This window comes from Apium graveolens, chromosome 6 (assembly GCF_009905375.1).
Source record: "Apium graveolens cultivar Ventura chromosome 6, ASM990537v1, whole genome shotgun sequence".
Classification (NCBI taxonomy): Eukaryota; Viridiplantae; Streptophyta; class Magnoliopsida; order Apiales; family Apiaceae; genus Apium; species Apium graveolens.
The window spans coordinates 7,302,471-7,323,268 of NC_133652.1; the positions used below are offsets into that span (position 1 = coordinate 7,302,471).

Genomic DNA, 20,798 nt, shown 5'->3' on the forward strand with positions numbered 1-20,798 from the left:
CAGAACCACATCAACCAACCCTAAAAATCCAAACAACTCAAGCTCAACCTTCAAAGCCAACAAACTCCAACATCAAACCACCTCAACCCTCTAAGCCTAAATTCCTATACAGACAAACTGCTAACACCTTTCTAAAAATTCCAATCACCACAAGCCAAACATCTCTCAAGAAAATCACAAACCTACCTTCTTTCAAGCCATCACACAAAACTCATTTCATGTCTGTTGGGAGAAAACCTAAGAAAGCTAAGCCTACTGAAAAAGTTGAACTCACTGAAAGGGCCATCTGGAATTGTTTCAAGCAGAATGATTTTCTACCTTTAAATTGGTGCATTTCAGATGAAGACTATTTTCAACAACTAGCTGAGGAAATAGTTAGAGTCTGGGTTGTTTCTCTAAGAAAAGTGAGAATCTACCATGAAGATGGATCCTTCACATTTCTAGGATGTACCTTGATGGACACTCTCTCTCCCACAAAAATTAAAAGAGTGATAAGCTTACTTAAGGATAAGGATATTGCTACAAGAGTATGGAGATCTGTTTTAGCTGAATGGTTGATTGAAAGGGATGAAAGAAGAGTAAGGAATAAAGTTGAATCTGAGGAGAGTATAAGGAATTATAATGAAGAGATTGAAATGTACATGAAAAGATCAGAAGAACTCAAGGCCAAAGGAATGGGAAGAATTTCTAAAGATGGAAAATTTCTAAATATCAAAGCTGACAAATTCACCCAAGATTTTGGATTGATTTGTTAAATGGTTATCCAAAGGCAGACAAACTCAAACTTGTGGAAGCTCTAAGTGAGACACCAATCATAGAAGAACTTGAAATTCTTGTTTACTTGGAGGATCTCATTAGAGAAGAAGCAGAAGCAAAACCAGTGTTTACTTGATGCTTGTAACTATTTAAACTCTGTAAATCACCTAATTTATAAATGTTGCAAGTTTGTCAATTTTTATGTATTAGGCTTATTTTCCATTGAAGCTTGGGGTTAGTCTTTTTAACATGCATTAATTTATGTTAAACAATCTTCTCACAAATTGGGGGAGATTGTTGTGCAATACATGCATGTACTATAACAAGACTAAGTCAAATTGACAACCCTAAGTAAGTTGTATTGTAATCTTAGTTTGCATTTTGTATTGTAACATTTAAAGTCTGTAAAAATGTCAAATAGCAGACTGCAGTCTTTTTCTGTAAACAGTATCAAGCTTAAGAATTCTATCTGGAAGAAGATCAAGAAGATCATTCCTCAGAAGGATTATGAAGAAGCTTGGAGTTGAATAAATTTATTTTGAGAAAAATGTTATAAGTCAAGATCTCTACAAGTCACAGATTTAGTGTTATAGAGAAGTCATTCGAGAACTCCAGAATGACTTATAGAGAAGTCGGGAAAGCTACTCGAGAACTCAAAGATATTGACAAGCCAAATTGAAGACATGAAGATTGAAGATATCGACAAGTCATTTCTTCACTAGAGAACTCAGAGTTATCGACAAGTCAAATATCACAGAGAACTCTGAGATATCGACAAGTCAAATATCACTAGAGAACTCTGGGATATCGACAAGTCAAATATCACTCGAGAACTTTGAGATATCGACAAGTCAAATATCACTAGAGAACTCTGAGTTATCGACAAGTCAATTAGTCATTAGAGAACTCAGAGAAATCTATAAGCCAAAGTGAAGACATGAAGTGGAGAGATCTCGACAAGCTAAATTCTCTTATAGAGAACTCAGAGACCTCTACAAGTCAAAGCAACTATAGAGTAATAAGAGATCTCGATAAGCCAGTATACTTATCGAGATGTCAAGTTCTCTATATATCAAACTGGAGATCTCGAGGTAAAACTCAAAATACAAAGTGCAGACCAGTTCAATATCCAAGATTAACAATCAACAAACAATCCACTCAGTTGGATTGCAAGCCTACAAAAGGCAGTTTGAGGGGTGCAAGATCAAGGGTGAAGATTAGCTGACAAAGGAAGATCAAAGTTAACACAGTATGCAAAGATATGCTAAGTCAGAAATGGAAGATATGTTTTTCCTACAATGGAATGATTAGTGACAGTTTAGTAAAGTGAATAACATCTCTTATTACACATTGTGTAAACCAGGAGTTAATTATCATATAAAGTTAACACTGGTCCTTTGTTAGAAGTAACAATTTAGATTAAAAAAAAATCTTGTATTCTCTCAAGGAAGAAGCTAAGCTCTTTATCAACAAAGAACCTAGAAATTTTGTAGCAAAACATTCTTAATTTTAATATAAAATTAGTGAATTTTGAAAGATCTGTGTCCACTATTCTTACTTGTTTAATTTCAGTATTAACACATTTAACTACAAGATTTAATTTATTTTGTTCACCATTTTAAATAATTTAAGAAAAGCAGAAAAACACAAAAACACATTCACCCCTATGTGTGTGATTTATTACCTAACAACTATCTTATTCTAATTTTTAAATCCACAATTTATCTAAGAAATTACAATGTGCTATTAAATTAAATGAAATTAAGTTAAAACAGAATATTACATTATAAATTTCTTTTGCTTTTCAAGTTTTGTTGGGTTAAAGGGATTGGTAGTCGCCAGTCGGAGTCAAATAGAATAGTAAACCCCCAGTTCCCTTGGCAATTTGGGGATCGAGACTGCTGCGTCATTCTTCTTTTCAATCACAACCAGCAACTTCTGGTAATCCCTCTCACACTCTCTCTCTCCCCCTCCCTCCCTTATCTATTTCTCTCTCTGTCTCTCCCTCTCTTCTGGTATTCTCTCCCTCCCTCTCCCTCCCTCCCCCTCTCTCTCTCCCTCCCTCCCCCCTCCCCCCCTCCCTCTCTCCCTCTCTCTCTCTCTCTCTCTCTCTCTCTCTCTCTCTCTCTCTCTCTCTCTCTCTCTCTCTCTCTCTCTCTCTCTCTTCTCTCTCTCTCTCTCTCCCCTCTCTCTGTATCCCCCCTACCCCCTCTCTCCCCCCCTCTCTCTGTATCTATTTCTCTCTCCCCCCCCTTCTCTCTCTCTATCTCTCTGTTTCAGCCGTTATGTAATAAGATTGTTACTAATCCACTGCTTTTTGGATCTGCAATACATACTCAATTCCTGTTTGCTATGTATATGTATGTATGCTATTACGTAATTCGCAATTAGAATGTTGATCTAATGATCCGTGATGCACTTTTCCGGTATCAATTTATAATTTTTATGTGATAAAAATGTAGAAGATGTGAAGTTGAATAATTTTATAGATTTTCATAGTTTCATTTTCTTTTATCGTATGGTTTGTGATTATCGTATGATTTTTGGGAAATGAATTAGCATTTTTTGTAGACGTAAAGTCTAAACTTGCGGAATTGAATTGAGGCTGTAATGTATATCGGGAATATATGGTGGTTCTATATACGAGACTACACGTTTAGCATTTACAGTGCAAGTTAGGTATGGGTACAGTGAAAACGTAATTAGTCTGACTTCAGTCTTTAATGGGGAATTATTGATAATGAATTATTGGTCTCTCTCGTGTTGTTGATAATTGTATATGCGTGCAGGTTCGTGAGACTACATCATCATTGTTCTAGTTTTCCAAACATCTTTTTTTGGTCAGATGAATCATATTACAAGATAAAATTTGGTCCACGTCCTTTTTTATGCTTAATATATAGATCTGGACTTTCTGATTATATGAGGTGGCTTCACTTTCCATCAGAATGGAGTGATAGTTGTACATTATGCGAGAAGTTGGTATTATACACGATTATCTTCCTCTATTAATACTATTTTTCATGTTGATAGATGGATTGGCAAGGGCAAAAACTCGCTGAGCAGCTGATGCAGATAATTCTGGTAGCTTTTGCTGTAGTGGCGTTTCTTACAGGCTATGTTCTGGGCTCCTTTCGGATGATGTTACTTATATATGCTGGCGGAGTTGTTCTGACTACTCTTATCACTGTGCCCAACTGGCCATTCTTCAATCGCCACCCTCTCAAATGGTTGGATCCTAGCGAGGCTGCAAAACATCCCAAGCCACAAGCTGCTGCTGCTACTACATCAAAGAAGAAGGCTACGAAAAAGTAGACAATTTGACTAATTGTATCACTGCAGTGCCCTCATGTTAGATGGGTCGTATTAGGTACTTGTGCCTTTGGCCTTTTCTTTTTATGAAATTACATATGCCTTGAACTGGAACGAAGTACAATATTCTAATTAGCTTAATTAGGGCACCTAATGGCCCAAATTTTACACCACTTCTAGTGACGACAGCCTCTGATTTTGATTATTTTTCCTTTCTATCCAAGTAGTCTTTGCCCCATGAATCATGATTGACTAAAAGCAAGATCATCAGACATCAGGATTTTTCTGTCAGTGGCCAGTATAGGTGTTCGTTAATGAGAGTGGAGATAACTCACTGTAGTTAAATACTTGAGAAAGGCATGTTCAATATTTATAATTTGTTGTACCATTCTTTATTTGTTGTGGTCTATACTTAAAGCTTGCAAATGAAAAGGCTACTCAATCAGCAGGCAGCAGACACTTGTCTGCAGTGTGCACCACAGAAATGATACCCTGCTTCTTTATCTTCCTCCCTCTTTATTCTAATATCCCCGAGGCTATTCTATTCTCTCTAAAACTGTAAAACACCACCGGCAGAACATGTTGATGATCCCTTCATTTTCAAGCTTCCGCGACATAGTTAGGCCTTTTCCATTTTGTTTTTCTAGGATTAGCCTTTGTTATCACTCTTTTCGATCACGAGACTTGGTAGAGGCTGAAGCTTCTGGAATTCTAACTCAATTTGTGAACATGGTAGAAGTTGTAAATGAGAAGGCTGTCATACGTTATTCCTTATTTGATTTTTGCATGAAAATGAGGAGATTGAATGGAAGATCATCCCAATTCATAGTTTGTCCACTGTAAGTATAATCTTTCTTTGCTTGGTGTTATGCAATTACAAGTGACAAGCTCCTGAATTACTGATGATTTGAAATTGATATGGTGCCAAAATGGCCATCCGTTTTTGGTTGGGAACCTGTCTTTAGCATTCCGTCTGTATGTGGAAGTCCGTATTTCTTTTAGGTCCTATTGTGGTGTGGTGGGATAGAGTTGCTTAAAGGGTTTTGGGTTTGCATGTCCCATTAGACTATTTTGTTAAATGTTTAAAGAATTTCTATTACCAATTCTATAAATCATTATAATTATAAAGGGTTAGCTGGGGCAACCAAAAAACAATAATAAACTCAGGCAATTGCTGCTTCTGCTTTCATTCATGTTGCATCTGTCTACTATAGCTACTTAAGCATGTACCTATTGCTTGTATGTTCTGTAAGGTTTACCTTACAAAGCAACAATTTGGCTCTAGATATCATTCTAACGGTGAGCATTCAACCTGGAACCTGGAATAACGCCTCAAAATTTTATTATGCCGGAACTTAATAATGGTTAAACACTCATGGAAAACTTAAAAATTCGTGTGTATATAAATATATGTTTTTTCACATTTAAGATTGATAGTTCTTTATGTATGTTTAAATAGTTCTTACTTCTTTAGGTTGGGGATTATAATGGCAAAATATTAAAATGGACAATTTGAGTCATAAGACCTTGAAAATTAGCATTGGCGTATACAATAGAACAAACCTCTCAGATTATTGCAAGATTCTGATTCCTGTGTCCCTCTAGATTATGACAAAAATTCACCTTCTAGTTTGCCTTTCTTGATGCTGACTTCTAAAGCTCTGTTCTTGACAAATGACAAAACAAGTCAGACCTGAAATATCTGGAGAAAGGTTAGAGAACTTCGCAAGGACAGAAAAGACGCACACTGGAACTAACACACTGGTTCATTTTCCTCGATAGAATCGAACGTTATCTGTATGTTTTGTCAAGTATGAAAATAATGTTACAGTCATTCTCAATCATATCAATGTGTTCTCAACTAGTATAAGAACTCTCAAGAACTCAACTGGCCATAGCATGGAACCTATATGCAGAACGAAAACTGTGCCTCGAGCCAGGAGCTTCCGTGAAGAAGGCTATAACAACAGAAGGGTCTTCCTAAGGAGCTATCCACTTCACTAGGGAGGAGAAGATGATAAAACCAAAGAACTGGACAAGACTGCACCAAAAGGAACAAATGAAGCAAAGAAACCTCTGATTCCGACTAAGATAATTGTATCCATCTTTAACTGGGGAGAAGAAAGGGTTTTAATCTTCAGGAGGTACAAGAATAAGATCATTGTTCATGTGATTTCTTGTCTTCCTGTTGGTTTTAAACCTCTTGCTATGATTTCAGCCAGATGAATTTGTCAACATCTTTTGTATAACGAGTTCTTCTATCTCATAATTCAACTCTATAGTCGGGACAATTGGGTCCAAAACTCTCCTACCATGTCAAGTTATTAAGCTCTTCTAAAACCTCGAGTATTGGGAGGATTTCTTGACATGTGCTAACCGAGGACGTTATAGATACATTTTAATAAACATTTAGGGAAATGGTATTTCCGGGGCAGAATTTTTTTCCCGGAGCAAAATTGATTGAAAAGACAATAATGCCCTCATATATATAATAATGCTGATTTATGTGCTTATATTAGACCATCTCTAACCCAATTCTAAATTTGCAAATTTACACCGTTTTGGTGTAAAATTCTTCTGCAACCAAACTCTAAAAGTTACACCAAATTTGATCTCACACTAAATTTTTAGAGTTTTTGTATATTCAAATGTTGCCCTTCTACTCCTTTACTAAAAATAAATTTGTTCCATTTATATCCAACCATTTTATCACTTTTAACTTTATTTTTTTACTTTAGTAATAAAATAATCTATATAATACAATAATGGTGTAAAATTTGGTGCTGATGGGTTGCAGTTAAATTTAAAAATAGTGTAATGAGTTGGAGATGCCGTTATAGGGTCAGTTTTATTTTTTAGTTGGGTCAGCATTAGGGTCATGCTGCCCCACACCAACTTTAATCCAAAAAAAAGAAGGAAACAAAAAATTTAGATTGCTGAGTTTTAGGCCCAACCCATCAGATTCAAGAATCCAGCCCAACTATATCATGGCCTTTCACAGTCCGATAGCAACAAAAAAGTTGAAAAAGATAAAAAAAAAAGAAAAGAAAACAAGTAAAATGGGAGAAATGTCCAAGAGGATGTCCGTGAATTACGGATCTGTCAATTACGTTAAAAAAGATGGTGTCTCATTTTAAAATAAGGTGGGCGAGAACATGAACACGTGGACACCTCCTGCGTGATTTCATTTTTTGGTGCTGCTATTTTCTGCGACCTTATTATTATTTTGATAGTATTTCCAATGAATTCAGGTGCCTTTGGGGTGGCTTCAAAAATCAAAAAATTGACAAATTTCCGTACTATATATTTTAAAATTATATATTACTCTATCTGTCCCACTCAATTTTTTAAATCAGGGGACGCAGCCTCGGCACATACTTCAATACTCTTATTAAATGTAATTGTATAAGTTTTTTAATTTTTTTTTCATTTAAATAAAAATATAATGTTTGATTTTTTATACAAAATAAATAAATTTAAATGAATTCCATAACTATATTTTATAGTTGTCTTAAAATGCGTGTCAAGCATGTGAAAAAAATGTAAAGAAATGAGAAGGACGGATGTAGTATTTGTTTATTAGTTTGTCATATTTATCAGAGGAGAATTTTTTTGTACGGATCTTTAATTTTAATCCCAAAATAAATATTTTCAATTTTTAAAATTGAAAATTGAAATCTTGTTGTTATATCTTGATATAACAACAAGATTTAATTTTGTCAAATTAATAATTATTTCGGTCACAATATAATAAAAATAATGTATTTCTTATCTCATTAAGCGAATAGTCTCATTAAAATTTAAATGATTAAATTTTTTCGTTCGTGTGCATACATTTTATCAAAATTGACTGTGTTAATAATTATCATTTTCTCTATTTTTTTGAATTTATAAAAAACCTAAAATGCTTGAAATGGAAGGGCGGGAGTTTAGAGATCGCAGTCGACACAATAATTAAACGCGGTGGTGGTATCACAGTCGACATGACGATAACTTGACTTATATCGCAACTGACAAACTATAACAATCATCAATAATTTGTTCGAATCATTATCACCCACAAATTTCGAAATTAGGTCTTGTTTTAACATACAAATTGCACCAAGTTAGCGTGTTATATCATATATGTAGTAATGCATTATGCATGATGATTTTATTGATGATATTTACGGGGCGTATTCATATGCATATGCTAAATTTAAAATTTAATAATTTTAACTCCTTTTAATCAGTTACTATTTTAAATAATATTACTCTCGCATTCATAAAAAATATATCAATCAAAATAAGTTCAAATTTAAAAATTTTATGTTTAAAATGTGCAAGTGGACGTATACTGGATAAGACTTTTTATTAGCAAATGGACCTTATGGGCATTGTTCTAAAAAACGAAAATCGATATTGTTCGGTAGAGTAGCTTTCGTTGATTAATCGGATAATCGGTGATTAATCGGAGAGTTAATCGGGTGTGTTTAATAAGACATAAAAATAATTAATTTATTAAACTAAATATATTAATTTTAAAAAAAAAGTGAAGTGATTAATCGATTATAAAATCAAATCAGCAGAACATGTTAAAATACTTAATTAAGTAATAAATCAGTAAAATCGGTAATTTTTAGAACAGAACCGAATATGTGCCGCTAACTTTGACCAAAGTTGAGCAACTTTACAAACAATATGTTTACATTTTGGTCGATGGTACTCAAGGCATTAGTTCAAAAACAGAAAAAGGTCAAAGGAACCTCTCTCATATGTAGTGACCAGTGGGATTAATCAAAAGGTCGGCAATTGTCGGCCGATGAATCCGGCAACCCAGATGAAGTTTTTAAAGTTTGATATCATCCCCGAAGTTTTAGTTTCGATTCTCATCTCCATCGGTCATTAGCAGTTTTTACTTTGGAAGGAGTCACATACATAAATACATAAATAGATACTCTCTCCGTTTATAGTGTGAGATTTGGAATCGACACGTATTTTAAGGCTTTCATAAAATATAAATCAAATCAAACATATCCGGTATATTCTGCTTAACGCAGGGTCTGCTTAATGCAGGGTCTGGGGAGAGTAAGATGTACATGGTCTTCCCCTCATTTCGAAGAATGAAGAGTCTGTTGTTTTTTGAGAGACACCCGACTTGTGTGTGCGTGTCAAAATATGTAAAGAGTAAAAATAACAATTTAACATATATACAAGAATTAATACTAACTTCAAACATATAAAAAAATTGACCACTTAAATTGAAAAGATTCAAAACAAACCTTAACCCATGGTATTATTCATATGGTATTATTCACATAGGGCTTAACTAATTATTTGTTAGTTATTGTTTGGTCGCCCACAAATTGCAAATTTTAGATTTCAATATCGGGAATCGAAACTCAACCAATCGGGTAAAGTATGTGTATGAAATATGGATATTGGAAAGACCCTGTGGCACGATTTCTAATTCCACACAAATAAGATAAAAGGTTCCACCGCTAAATAATGGCAAATAAATGGTTTAAACTTTTATACAGAAAAAAAATTCTAATATTATATTTTTATAACTTTCATGATTTTGGAGTGTTTATATTGGTGAAATTAATATAAATACAGGGGTTCATCAACATTTATGACTTCTTATCAGAGAAAATTCGTTTTATAATAGTCTTAGTGACGGATAGAGTACAAAACAAGAAAGAATCAGTGTTATATAAAAAGTAAGGTGGTTGCTATATGGTAATCTGATTCATTTCCACAACTAGTTGAAGCTGGCTTTGATAACCACATAATTAAAATCCTGTAAGCTTCTTTAACTATAGCTACTATTGTAATTTGTTAGTTCTTGATTTCATACAATAACTACTTTTGTTAATGGAGTAAGAGCAATATCAGGTGGTAGTCTACAGTTTCTTTCCCTGTTTACATGCTTTGCATCTGCTAATTTGTCTAATTTGCATTGCACCCTTTTGATTTGCCTGAACAGGGAAATTTCAATTACTTGCATAGACTATAATTATTTCGTAAATGGTTTAACTCTACTGAGGCAAGTTCTGGTTTCTCTTATTGTTTAAGTTAGCTAAACATATGAAAATTACAGGGGTTTTGGTACTATTTTACGCGGTTTATGTGAATCATGGATGCTGCTGAGGTCGAAGAACATATGTTCTCCATTGGAGAGCCAAAGGTACAACAACCATCATCTTTTCAAACATTTACATTATAAATTTAGGAAATTCCCTTTAGTTATATGATTTATAATGTCTGTCTGAGTGTCTGTTGATAATAAGTTGCAAGAAATAATTATGTTGCTTTAGGATTCAAGTGCCATTATCAAGAAAAAATGACAAACATAACCGATTTTTTAAAAAAATATAACAAAAATAACCATCCCGGAAAAAATAGCCAATTTTAGCCGTTTGAATACTCCAGTGTTAGTTGGTATCCCAATTTATATATGATACTCCACATGTAGTTGGGTATTTCATATATGGATACTCCAACTGACAGTCGGGTATCTCATATAAAATGAATAGTCCATTGACAGTCGGCTAAAGTTGGTCAACTTTTCATAAATTGGTCATTTTTGTTAATTTTATATAAAAATAGGCTAAAATTGTCTTTCACAACGAAAATTTTCTGTTTGCATTATGTTCTTCAAGGCATCATTAGTGGTTTTGACATTTCGTGCATATCATATCTGGTTGCACATTTTGGTGGTCTCTACTAACTGAAATTGAATAGAATTATGTTGCTGTTGCAGCTACATGGAGGGATGTGCAAGATTCTATCTGCTACATATTGCAAAGTGTTTGCCATTTTTCCTGATCTAGAGGCTGCTAGGCCTAGGAGTACGTCCGGTATACAGGCTCTTTGCTCTTTGCACATTGCACTTGAGAAGACCAAGAATGTTCTTCAGCATTGTTCTGAATGTAGTAAATTATACTTGGTAAGAACTTCTATGTTCGTAAATTTATGAACTGAGCAGTTCTTGCTTGCATAATTAGGAAGTAATTGAGTATGAATAGCTGCTAGATGTTGCTTCTTCAGTGCGTGTGAGTATCCATGTTTGATTGTTCCATATATTTCATCCTTGGGAATTTTAAAGTAAAACAATTCAAATTGTGCAGGCTATAACCGGGGACTCGGTAGTTCTTAAATTTGAAAAGGCTAGATGTGCTCTTGAAGATGGTCTTAAGCGTGTAGAAGATATTGTTCCACGAGCTATTGGTTGTCAGGTAACATTCGCCTATTTGTTCTTCTCTTTTGCGGTCCTTGTTTAAATCTTTAGGAGGCTCACAATTCCTCAAAATGTTTATCATTACGATCATCTGTCTAATTTCTCATACTTAATAAAACAAACAACACACGCACATGTTTGTAGTCCACTTCGATGTAGAAAAGGTCTTATAACTTTTTGCATCTCACTAAGTTTGCTCATAATCTGGAAAGCTTATTGTTTCTCCATATTCGAATATTGTGTCAAGGAGGCTCAGTGTTGGTTTACATTTTTTTCAGATTGCGGAGATTTTGAGTGAGATTCAGGATATTGACTTCTTACTTGATCCATTAGAGAAGCAAGTGGGGGACAATATTATTGCATTGCTCCAGCAAGGCAAAAAATTTAATGGTAGCTGTGGTGACACTACTGAGCTGGAAACATTTCACCAAGCTGCTTCCAAACTTGGTATTACTTCTTCAAGAGCAGCCCTTCGGGAAAGAAGGGCTTTAAAGAAGCTCATAGAGAGAGCCAGGGCTGAGGAAGACAAGCGGAAAGAGTCCATTGTGGCTTATCTCTCACATCTTATGAGAAAGTATTCCAAGTTGTTTAGAAGTGATTTCTCAGACGATAATGATTCACAGGGTTCGACACCCTGTTCCCCTACTGTTCAGGGGTCTTTTGAGGGATATGGTGGGCCTGAGAGCAACGGGCAAGCCTTTGAGCGGCAGCTGTCTAAACTCAGTTCTTTCAATTTTAATCCAAACTTTAGGAGATCGGGCCAAATGGCTGTTCCTCCTGAAGAACTACGGTGTCCAATATCTTTGCAACTCATGTATGATCCAGTCATAATTGCTTCAGGGCAAACATATGAAAGAGTTTGCATTGAGAAATGGTTTAGTGATGGGCACAATACCTGTCCAAAAAGTCGGCAACAGCTCTCTCATTTTTGTTTGACTCCTAATTACTGTGTTAAGGGGTTAGTTGCGAGCTGGTGTGAACAGAATGGAGTTGTTGTCCCAGATGGTCCCCCAGAGTCCCTTGATCTAAACTATTGGAGGCTGTGTTTGTCGGAGAGTGACTCTGCAAACTCCAAATTATTAGAAAGCAAAGGCTCTGGCAAGTTTAGGGGTATGAAGGTTGTTCCTCTAGAGGAGAGTGACATTACTAAAGATGCCGAAAGAAATGAATATGAGAATATTTCTGCAGCTGAGGGTGAGGCTAAAGGTGAAGTCAATGCATTTCATAGATACAAGGAGTTCCTGACCATCTTGGACAATGTAAAGACCTTGAGGAAAAAGTGCAGAGTTATAGAACAGATTAGGCTCCTGCTGAGGGATGACGAGGAAGCCAGGATTTATATGGGGGCTAATGGTTTTGTTGAAGCACTTGTGCAGTTTTTACAATCTGCCATACAAACAGGGAATGAAATGGCTCAAGAAATTGGAGCTATGGCCCTTTTCAACATAGCGGTTAACAACAACAGGTAATATATTTTCCACTGTAAAATCATTAGTGTGATATCTAGCAGAACTAAAGCAATGGACATATATAATTGCTCGAAGCATACAGATTCAAGTCCTCGTCTCTCATTTCCCCCCTTGCATACCATAGTTCATGTTGCCAGTTGACCATTAAGTTTCATACGTTTTTTAAGCTTCAACTTAGAAGGTCCTAGGTTCAGAATCTCATACTTATTTTTCCTCTCAGAAACAAGGAATTGATGCTGGAAGCAGGAGTACTTCCATTGCTTGGAAAAATGATGACAAGTTCCAGTTCTCTGTCATCAGCAACTGCTGTTTACCTGAACCTTTCATGCCACGAAGAAGCAAAATCAATTATTGGCTCAAGCGAGGCAGTCAAATTTTTACTTGAAGTCCTGTCAGGAGAAAGCGATCCACAATGTAAGATTGATGCACTGCATGCTCTTTACAGTCTTTCTAGCTTGCCCTCCAATGTACCTCATCTTTTATCTGCTGGCATCATCAATGCTCTTCAAGCTTTGATAAAAGAAGATAGTGACCGTGCATTGGTAGAAAATTCTGCAGCTGTCTTGATAAACATAGCTTCAAGTAAAACAGCAAAAGATGACATCATATTAGCACCAGATCTTATCAGTGGGCTCTCAGCAATACTGGACATTGGCGAGCCTATCGAGCAGGAGCAAGCTACAGCATGTCTTCTGAGTTTATGCAGTGGAAACGACAAGTGCTGTCAAATGGTCCTCCAAGAAGGCGTAATTCCTTCACTGGTTTCCATATCAGTGAATGGGACTATGAGAGGGAGACGGAAGTCTCAGAAACTTCTAATGCTGTTCCGCGAGCAGAGGCAGCGGGAACAGCCACCAGTTCAAGTTGATAATATGCCTGGAAGCAGTGGGATGGTCTTGCATCCTCAAGAATCAAAACCCGCATACAAATCAAATTCAAGGAAAAAATTAAGCAAGAATTGGAGTTTCTGGAGGAAGAACAAAAGTTTTACAGTGTCACATTGTTAAGTCCCTTGAGGATAGATGTATAGGTCATGTAATTTTATGAATTTTGGCAGGTCTTAAACTCTCTGGTCTAGGTTTACATGTACTTTGAACATAGTTCAACTTCAAGTCTTATATGACAGCTTAAAGCTAGTCTTATCATCTATGGCCCTTGGACTTGCATGTTGTTGCTGTAAATGTTAGAAATTTAATATGAAGATGAATTTTTGAACTTCTGTTCCTTATATGTTGCTAATATTTCTAGATTATTCATCAAAAACGAATAATGAGGTCCTAATCCAATGACGGAAACTAACAAAATTTTTACCGCCCTTGTAGCTCATTTAGACTTTTAAAAAAAAATAAAAAATCTCTGCATTAATTTGTGGCATAAAAATGGATAGTATATGATTTCTCAACTTTTGGCACTTTTTACCTACATTAGTTTTTATTTATTTAAAAAAACTTAAACCAAATTTTTTTATGTTAAGTATTACAAAAGAATACATTTTGCATCCAGCCCGTCTAGCTCAGTTGGTAGAGCGCAAGGCTCTTAACCTTGTGGTCGTGGGTTCGAGCCCCACGGTGGGCGCATTATTACTTTTTGTATAAACATTAAATGTTGCACCTTTTCAGATTTCTTTGTAAATTGTAATACTTCTTTTAGACTATCCTCCTTGTCTGCTAATACTCTCTCTCCCATTCATTTCTCTACACTTTCCTTTTTGAGTTGTCCCATTCATTTCTCTACATTTAAAAATTTACCAAAAATAGTAAAAATTTTATAATATAAAAATTAACTACACTCACTCATATTCACTATTTTCTTCCACTACACTAACTTTATACATTAAATATTGATTGACCCCACCACTTTACCCACTTTTCTTACTTTTTCTCTCAACATTCCATTTTTTCTTAACCTCCGTGTCCAAATCAAATGTATACTTCTCAATGGGACGGAGGGAGTATACATTTTGATCAAATGCATGCTGAATGGGGTTTACAAGTGAACAAGTAATACATGAGCTTCAAAATTCATATTCAAACTTATTACACAAAAACAAACTCCTCCAATCTCCAAAAAAAAGAGAAAAAAACCATTTTGCTACATTGAGAACAAAAAAAAAATTTACAGCAGGCCTATTCACCATCTCTCCATACCTCCCTAAGGAGTTGATACCTGACAACATTCCGACCACCCTTTTCGTTTAACATTGTGCTAGGTCGAGTTAACGGTTTTAAAACAGGCAGGTTATCACTGAGTATTGAGGTCAATGGAGACTCCAGCTCATCAAGTTCATCGTCACTAGCATACGCTTTTCGACGCACGGATGATCCGCTTCTCCGCAGTTCATGGCTGCCAATTTCTCCGATAATGCTTGAAAATGAAGCTGCTGCAGGTGGATGGTAGACTGTAGAATTTGCATTGCATGGAAAAACTGTGAGAGACTCATCCGCAGCTGCTGGAGCATCCTTGATCAAAAAATGAGCAAAAGCAAAACATGTTTAATATGCATACTATCACTTAGGTACAAAAAAATATATCAACATGTACCAAATTTTCCAAGATCGATGGTTTAAGGGTTATGCCAGACATACTACCTCAGAATCCAACGATTCTAAAACAGAACTTGGAACTGGTTCTGGACAGAACTCGTCTGGAACAAAATTGATGAAAACCCTTCTGATCAGTGGTGCGGAAAATGTTGGGCAAACCTTCAAAACATGTAGTATGCGAGTAATTAATATTAAGGCAGTTTTGAAGAATATTTAAAGTATTTGAATCAAGTACTAGAGTTAGATGGACAAACTTCTTTTCTTGTAGGGGCATCAGCAAGCATTTCAAATGGAAGCATCATGAGGTCACTCAATGCATTGAGGAGGCAAAAAGGCTTGAAAGATGTATAAGTTTCTACTCCCTTGTAATCACCAAGTGTGTCGTCATCTTCATGTGAATCGTTATCCTCAATGCCAAACAGATCTGTCAGCCATCTTGACCAGTTGCCAATCTAGGGTCATACGTAAAAAGATGTTAAGAATTGACATAGAAATTATCAGTTTTTAACTTTCCCTTGCAGCAAAAATAAAGATAAACCATGACACTTTTACCAGCATGATGATAGATAAACAGAACATACACAACCACAATGATGTAATACTACTCACAGCATTTTTCAATTGTGCTCCAGCCCCAAAGCTTGATCGACCAGAAGGCACTGGTAGGACGTTAGAATCTGCTATGGGATCAGATACAGGATCTGTTGGCATTTCTTCAGCCGATTCACGAAGAATAGCATTGAACATTGCCACATCTAGTCTACTCACCAACTGCTCCATTACCTACGATGAGTCCATTATGCTAATTTAAAGCCTATCTAATCATATGGTAATGTACTAGCCAAGACTCTTCTATGTCACTATGTGCCAATGGAGGACAAAATTGACACTTGTTAAAAGTAGAAAAGTATCAACTGATAGGTTCCAGATGATACAGAAGATACCACATCAAGTAAGACATTATCATACCAATCTAGCCAATACAGGTAAGCAGCCACACTCGTGCCCTCCAGCTCGAATTGGACAAAGCCTTTCACAAGCATCTTTAAAAGCCTTCTTCCAAAGTTCTATGGAATTATTTCCTTGTTCTTGATCTCGCAGGACATGCTTATTCCCATTTGTTTTTCTTGAAGTTGAACCAAATGTTCTACTACTCTTTGCAGCTGCAGGCTGCATATGAGGAGTCAGAGTCTGCAAAGAGCAAATAATTTTATTTAATAAGTGACCACACTTATTCAAATTGAAATTGCTATGTCATCGAACATTAGCAGGTGAAAAAAACCGAGCAAATGACCTGCCACCACACGGACTCGACAATTCGAGAGAATATCCAAGCTTCAACCTTTTCCAATGCTGTAGTAAATGTAACCACGTCCTCCCAGTCATCGAATTCTTTGGTTGATTTACCTTTTCCATTAGATTTATTTTTACCAACTCTACTTTTAAAGTGTGGTTCATCAGACAGTTGCATTTCCCCAACAGTCTTTCTGACAATTGCTCTTAACATAATTGAATTGGACAACCAGAAAGTTAGCCTGCAGAGATATGAAGCATACCTGGTGAAGCTGCTAATATAACAGACCCTTATAGTAACATTATGTCCAAATAGCACACCTAACTATGTGATAGATACATACCTTGGAACATCATTTCCACATGCTTTGGTAACCAAAACTAATCCTGAGACAGCAGCCCTTGCTGCATTTGCCCTTTTATCTGAAGACCTAGTTTTGCAAGCATGAAGATAGAATCTCGAGAGGCGCCGAGCAGGAGCATGGACCTTGTTCATTGAACCTCCATGCTCAGCGACAACAGAATAAAGGGAAACCTCGAGGGCCGCTGCTTCCCTCAATTCTTCCTCAAGATTCTCAGCCTTAGATCTCCACTCATTTTTTTGGTCAGAGCCATTCACTAATTCTTTTCTTCCTGATGCTGCAGTATTTGTCAGATTACTTTGAGCATCATTGACTCTGCCTATTTTATTAATTTCCTTCTCATTCTGATTATACATATTTGCTTTTGCTGGTGCTAGAGGCAACTGCACAGAATTCACATGTTTCAGTTTGCTACCTGTAAAAGAAGTTCCCTGACCTCCATTCACTTTCCCGCTGGATGCCAGAGTAGTGCTCCTTAACGAGCCTTGTTTTTTGTCAGCATTTTGATGTACTTTACTTGCAACTTTGTTTCCTAAAGCTTGTCTCTTTTCCTCTAATCTTTTTTCATCATGTGAAATATCTTGCTGTTCTGTTATCTCTTTTCCCTCTCTCATATCAATATCTAAGTTAGTATCAATTGTTGCCTCCACTTGGCTACTCCGTTGATGAACAATGTCTTCAATTTGATTGGACGGGCCATCTGTATATGCATTTGTAGCTACAACCCTGGCTCCAGATTTGTCAGAAATTTCTTCAGCAAGTAGCAAAGTACTTGCTTGAGTTTTGTCTACGCTGCTAGCAACATTTTCATGAGGGCTGTTACTTGTGTTTTCTTGTTCAAAGGTCCTTATAGTGCCCGCATTGTCCTTACTTGAATCCAGAAACTGAAGAAATGAGGAAGAAGATTGAACAACTGGAGGATCGTATTCTTTCTTGATTGATGTGATGTTTCGTTCTGGAAACTCGGACAAAGAAACATGATCATTTTCTGGCCTCCCCACAACAGGGACTGAATCTTTTGATAATAAAGTGTGTGAAATCCCACTTGGACGTTTAAATGTTTCGGTCTCTGGATTAACTATTGGCGCCAAAGAAGATACTGCCACAGGTAGAGCAGGCTCTGATTTAATCCTTCCTGTGTTTTCTGCAGCCACATTCGATCCAACCTGCATTTCTCAATTCTCAGAGTTTTAAAATGACATACTTTTTGTTGCATAAATTTGAACTTGTGACCGAGACACACTACAAGTAGATTGCACCAAGGTAAAAAATTATGTTTCTCCCTGATCATGTAAAGTCTTAAAATTTTACAAATCGTGTCCTGATTCTTATATATATCCACCAAAATATAGTTTAATAACAACGAAAACACAATCGCCATTTCAAGACTAAACAATATACAGTTAAGCCTCAATAAATCAATTACCTCAGGACCAGTGAATTTTATCAATTTATCCGGGTTATAAATATACATATTTAATAAACTGGAGCTGAAAAAATATTAATTGTTGTGGGTGTTGATTATAATTTTTTTGAGGTTCTACTGTGTAACTCAGTATATCGCCAATAGACTCTATTAAGTTCTACATCTCAAATTGACATTTACATTGATAACTAATCAGGTCAAGGAGCACAGTTGCAATATTGTAGAATGTAATTACCTTCTCACTTCTGTGTGGTGAATTCGAAGCTTCAAAGGCAGAGGAAGCAAAAGTCCGTGATGAATGTGAAGAAACATCATCATCATCAGTGAAAGAAGCTATCTCGGATACATCGTCATTATCTTCATTCCTCGATCCAGGAATAGAATCCTGCCTATCCTTATCTAGAGAAACTTGTTTTGACAAGCCGGTCATAGGAGAGGAATTAGAGCTATTTTTATCAACCTGCTGTATTCTAAGAAAGAGAACAGGCTGCAGTGTGTTCTTAGAACTCTTCTTGCAGCTCAATGGAGCACTAATAGACACAATATCTTCGATAATTCCATAATCACCGAGATTAATTATGGCCGTTCCCAAGAGTTGACCTTTCGTAACTTTATCCTTTTTAGGTTCAAACAAGGAAAATTCCAAGAGGTTCTTCTGAAATCTTTCATGGGATCTTTTTTCTCTACGTAAAGTTACAGGAAGTGCAAATGCCACATTAAACTGAATACTGGTATCCCCAACACTGGAAGTGAGATAACCCGAATTCTGATCGCCATTTTCCCATTGAAGCGATACAGATTGCACTGATCTGAGAGATTGTGATGGAGGCCAGGGATTTATCTCTCCAACATAGACAAGGTAATCAACTTGAACAGAAGCATCTTTTCGATGCTTTGATCGAAGCCCAAGAACCATCCCTTAAAACTTCAATTCAAAATTTCTGCTGATTAACATTAAAAACATAATATCAGCTCTTCTATCTGAAACATATACAACTAGAGAACTACTACATACACATCAGCTAAGCTACTAATTTACAAAATCAGCCATAACATTTGTCAATGCACATATAAATACACAAATAAATATGTACAAAAATTCTTGAATGGCATAGAATAAAAGAAAAAGAACCTAACTTTAAGCTAATTTGAACTACAAGTTAAGAACAAATCAAGTTCAAAATACAAATTACATGTCCTTAAAACAAAAGAAAAGAATCAAGTATGAACACTAATAAAATAATCCCATCAAGAAAATCAAGATGAAACACAACTAAACAAGGATCCAATAGCTTATTCAACATAAACATAGCCTAAATCAAGATCAAACAACAAATAAAAATGTACCCAAAATCAGTAAATGGCAAATAAACAACACCAAAATATCAAAAAAAGAAAAGGATAAAAATGGGTAAACAAAAGGTACCAGGAGAATGAATGATGAAAAAGATTGCAACTTTAGGCAATAATAATAACAATCTTTAGTGGGTTTTTTGCAGCTTTTGTTAAGGAGCTTAATTGAAGTGGGAATGCATGAAAGGACTAAAAAAAGAAACAGAAGAATATGAAGAAGAAGACAGAGCTGATAGTGATGGGGGATGATGGTAGTGACACAAAAGTCCTTTTCTCATACGACATCTTTCATGTTTATCTATCTATAAAATCTATAAGTATATTACTACTAGTTGAGACTGTGCATATACAAAAAGATGTGAAATATTGAACTGTCTGTTATTTTTACCAGATTTGCGAAGTTTAAGCTGAGTTTGGGAAGATGCAGTTGATAAAAGAGAAGACAAACAAACGAAAGTGCACTGTAAAGTTATGTAAAGTGAATGTGAGCTAGTTGTGGGACGCATGAATGTATTTCGTTCGAGATGCGATTGGGGGAGATTTTTGCGTATGCCGGAGGTTTTATCGGAGGTTAATAAGCGTTTTGTCAATATTTTATAAATATTTTTTATCAAACACTAATTCTTAGCATGAGATGGTGAGCATACACCGAAATTTTTTTTTCGAGATATTCTCCTTTATTTCGTTTCATTATATATTTATATATTAGTTTTCATTTTGAAAATTATTATGACGTAAGATAATTGATCAAACTCCTAACAAAAATACAGAATCTCGCGGTCACAAATCAATATGTGTCAAAAAATTTGATCTTTCAATTTTTTTGTAATCGCGCAATCAAAAGTTTAATCAGATTTAAACTTATCCTAGTTCTATCATAATATTGGCTCAAAATATAATTCAAATTCTATGCTTCACAATTTTATTGAATTGTAAGCATAAATTCGGAAACTAAGAGCTTACAATTTTGATTTTTTTTAAGAGATGGAAAATGAGTTTTTTAACAAGGTAATATGATTTCTTCGACAAGATCTTTAGTAAAGATAAAAAAAAATTATATAG

General features: G+C 35.6%; 3 protein-coding genes and 1 non-coding gene across 8 annotated transcripts; 3 read left to right on the plus strand and 1 right to left on the minus strand.

Annotated features, from left to right (window-relative positions):
- The first annotated feature begins 2,575 nt into the window (after positions 1–2,575).
- Positions 2,576–4,241, plus strand: LOC141668319 (signal peptidase complex subunit 1-like). Of its 2 annotated transcripts, none has more exons than XM_074475133.1 (2): positions 2,576–2,697; positions 3,790–4,241. In XM_074475133.1, exon 2 carries the CDS (start codon positions 3,790–3,792, stop codon positions 4,069–4,071), a length of 282 nt encoding a protein of 93 aa, XP_074331234.1. In that variant the 5' UTR covers positions 2,576–2,697; the 3' UTR covers positions 4,072–4,241. The 2 variants fall into 2 exon arrangements, with proteins under 2 accessions (XP_074331234.1, XP_074331235.1); XM_074475134.1 differs by having other exon boundaries at positions 2,652–2,771.
- A 5,478-nt stretch (positions 4,242–9,719) lies between these two features.
- On the plus strand, positions 9,720–13,968 carry LOC141668888 (U-box domain-containing protein 6-like). 2 transcript variants are annotated; one of them, XM_074475936.1, is made up of 6 exons: positions 9,720–9,852; positions 10,151–10,237; positions 10,795–10,999; positions 11,181–11,288; positions 11,569–12,755; positions 12,980–13,968. In XM_074475936.1, the coding sequence occupies exons 2-6, from the start codon at positions 10,191–10,193 to the stop codon at positions 13,764–13,766; spliced, it is 2,334 nt and encodes a 777-aa protein (XP_074332037.1). In that variant the 5' UTR covers positions 9,720–9,852; positions 10,151–10,190; the 3' UTR covers positions 13,767–13,968. The 2 variants fall into 2 exon arrangements, with proteins under 2 accessions (XP_074332037.1, XP_074332038.1); XM_074475937.1 differs by having other exon boundaries at positions 10,814–10,999.
- A 293-nt stretch (positions 13,969–14,261) lies between these two features.
- Positions 14,262–14,334, plus strand: TRNAK-CUU (transfer RNA lysine (anticodon CUU)). Its single transcript has one exon. It is a non-coding gene; the product is annotated as a tRNA-Lys (tRNA).
- Positions 14,335–14,737: 403 nt separating this feature from the next.
- On the minus strand, positions 14,738–20,146 carry LOC141665565 (uncharacterized). 3 transcript variants are annotated; one of them, XM_074471550.1, is made up of 9 exons: positions 20,125–20,146; positions 18,619–19,324; positions 16,940–18,123; positions 16,597–16,837; positions 16,272–16,493; positions 15,912–16,085; positions 15,557–15,754; positions 15,348–15,461; positions 14,738–15,218 (listed from the first exon to the last, which is right to left on the minus strand). In XM_074471550.1, exons 2-9 carry the CDS (start codon positions 19,297–19,299, stop codon positions 14,886–14,888), a joined length of 3,147 nt encoding a protein of 1,048 aa, XP_074327651.1. In that variant the 5' UTR covers positions 19,300–19,324; positions 20,125–20,146; the 3' UTR covers positions 14,738–14,885. The 3 variants fall into 3 exon arrangements, with proteins under 3 accessions (XP_074327651.1, XP_074327650.1, XP_074327649.1); XM_074471549.1 differs by lacking the exon at positions 20,125–20,146 and adding an exon at positions 19,810–20,041; XM_074471548.1 differs by lacking the exon at positions 20,125–20,146 and adding an exon at positions 19,810–20,041 and having other exon boundaries at positions 18,619–19,327.
- Positions 20,147–20,798: the final 652 nt, after the last annotated feature.

What these genes read in the sequence shown, in the direction of transcription:
- LOC141665565 (XM_074471550.1), bottom strand. Translation starts at nt 19,299, where the DNA reads ATGGTTCTTGGGCTTCGATCAAAGCATCGAAAAGATGCTTCTGTTCAA. An exon ending in CACCACACAGAAGTGAGAAG is followed by an intron (nt 18,124 to 18,618) that starts GTAATTACATTC and finishes TGAGAAATGCAG; the next exon opens with GTTGGATCGAATGTGGCTGC. An exon ending in TGTGGAAATGATGTTCCAAG is followed by an intron (nt 16,838 to 16,939) that starts GTATGTATCTAT and finishes ATATCTCTGCAG; the next exon opens with GCTAACTTTCTGGTTGTCCA.
- LOC141668888 (XM_074475936.1), top strand. Translation starts at nt 10,191, where the DNA reads ATGCTGCTGAGGTCGAAGAACATATGTTCTCCATTGGAGAGCCAAAG. An exon ending in AATGTAGTAAATTATACTTG is followed by an intron (nt 11,000 to 11,180) that starts GTAAGAACTTCT and finishes CAAATTGTGCAG; the next exon opens with GCTATAACCGGGGACTCGGT. An exon ending in ATAGCGGTTAACAACAACAG is followed by an intron (nt 12,756 to 12,979) that starts GTAATATATTTT and finishes TTTTCCTCTCAG; the next exon opens with AAACAAGGAATTGATGCTGG.
- LOC141668319 (XM_074475133.1), top strand. Translation starts at nt 3,790, where the DNA reads ATGGATTGGCAAGGGCAAAAACTCGCTGAGCAGCTGATGCAGATAATT.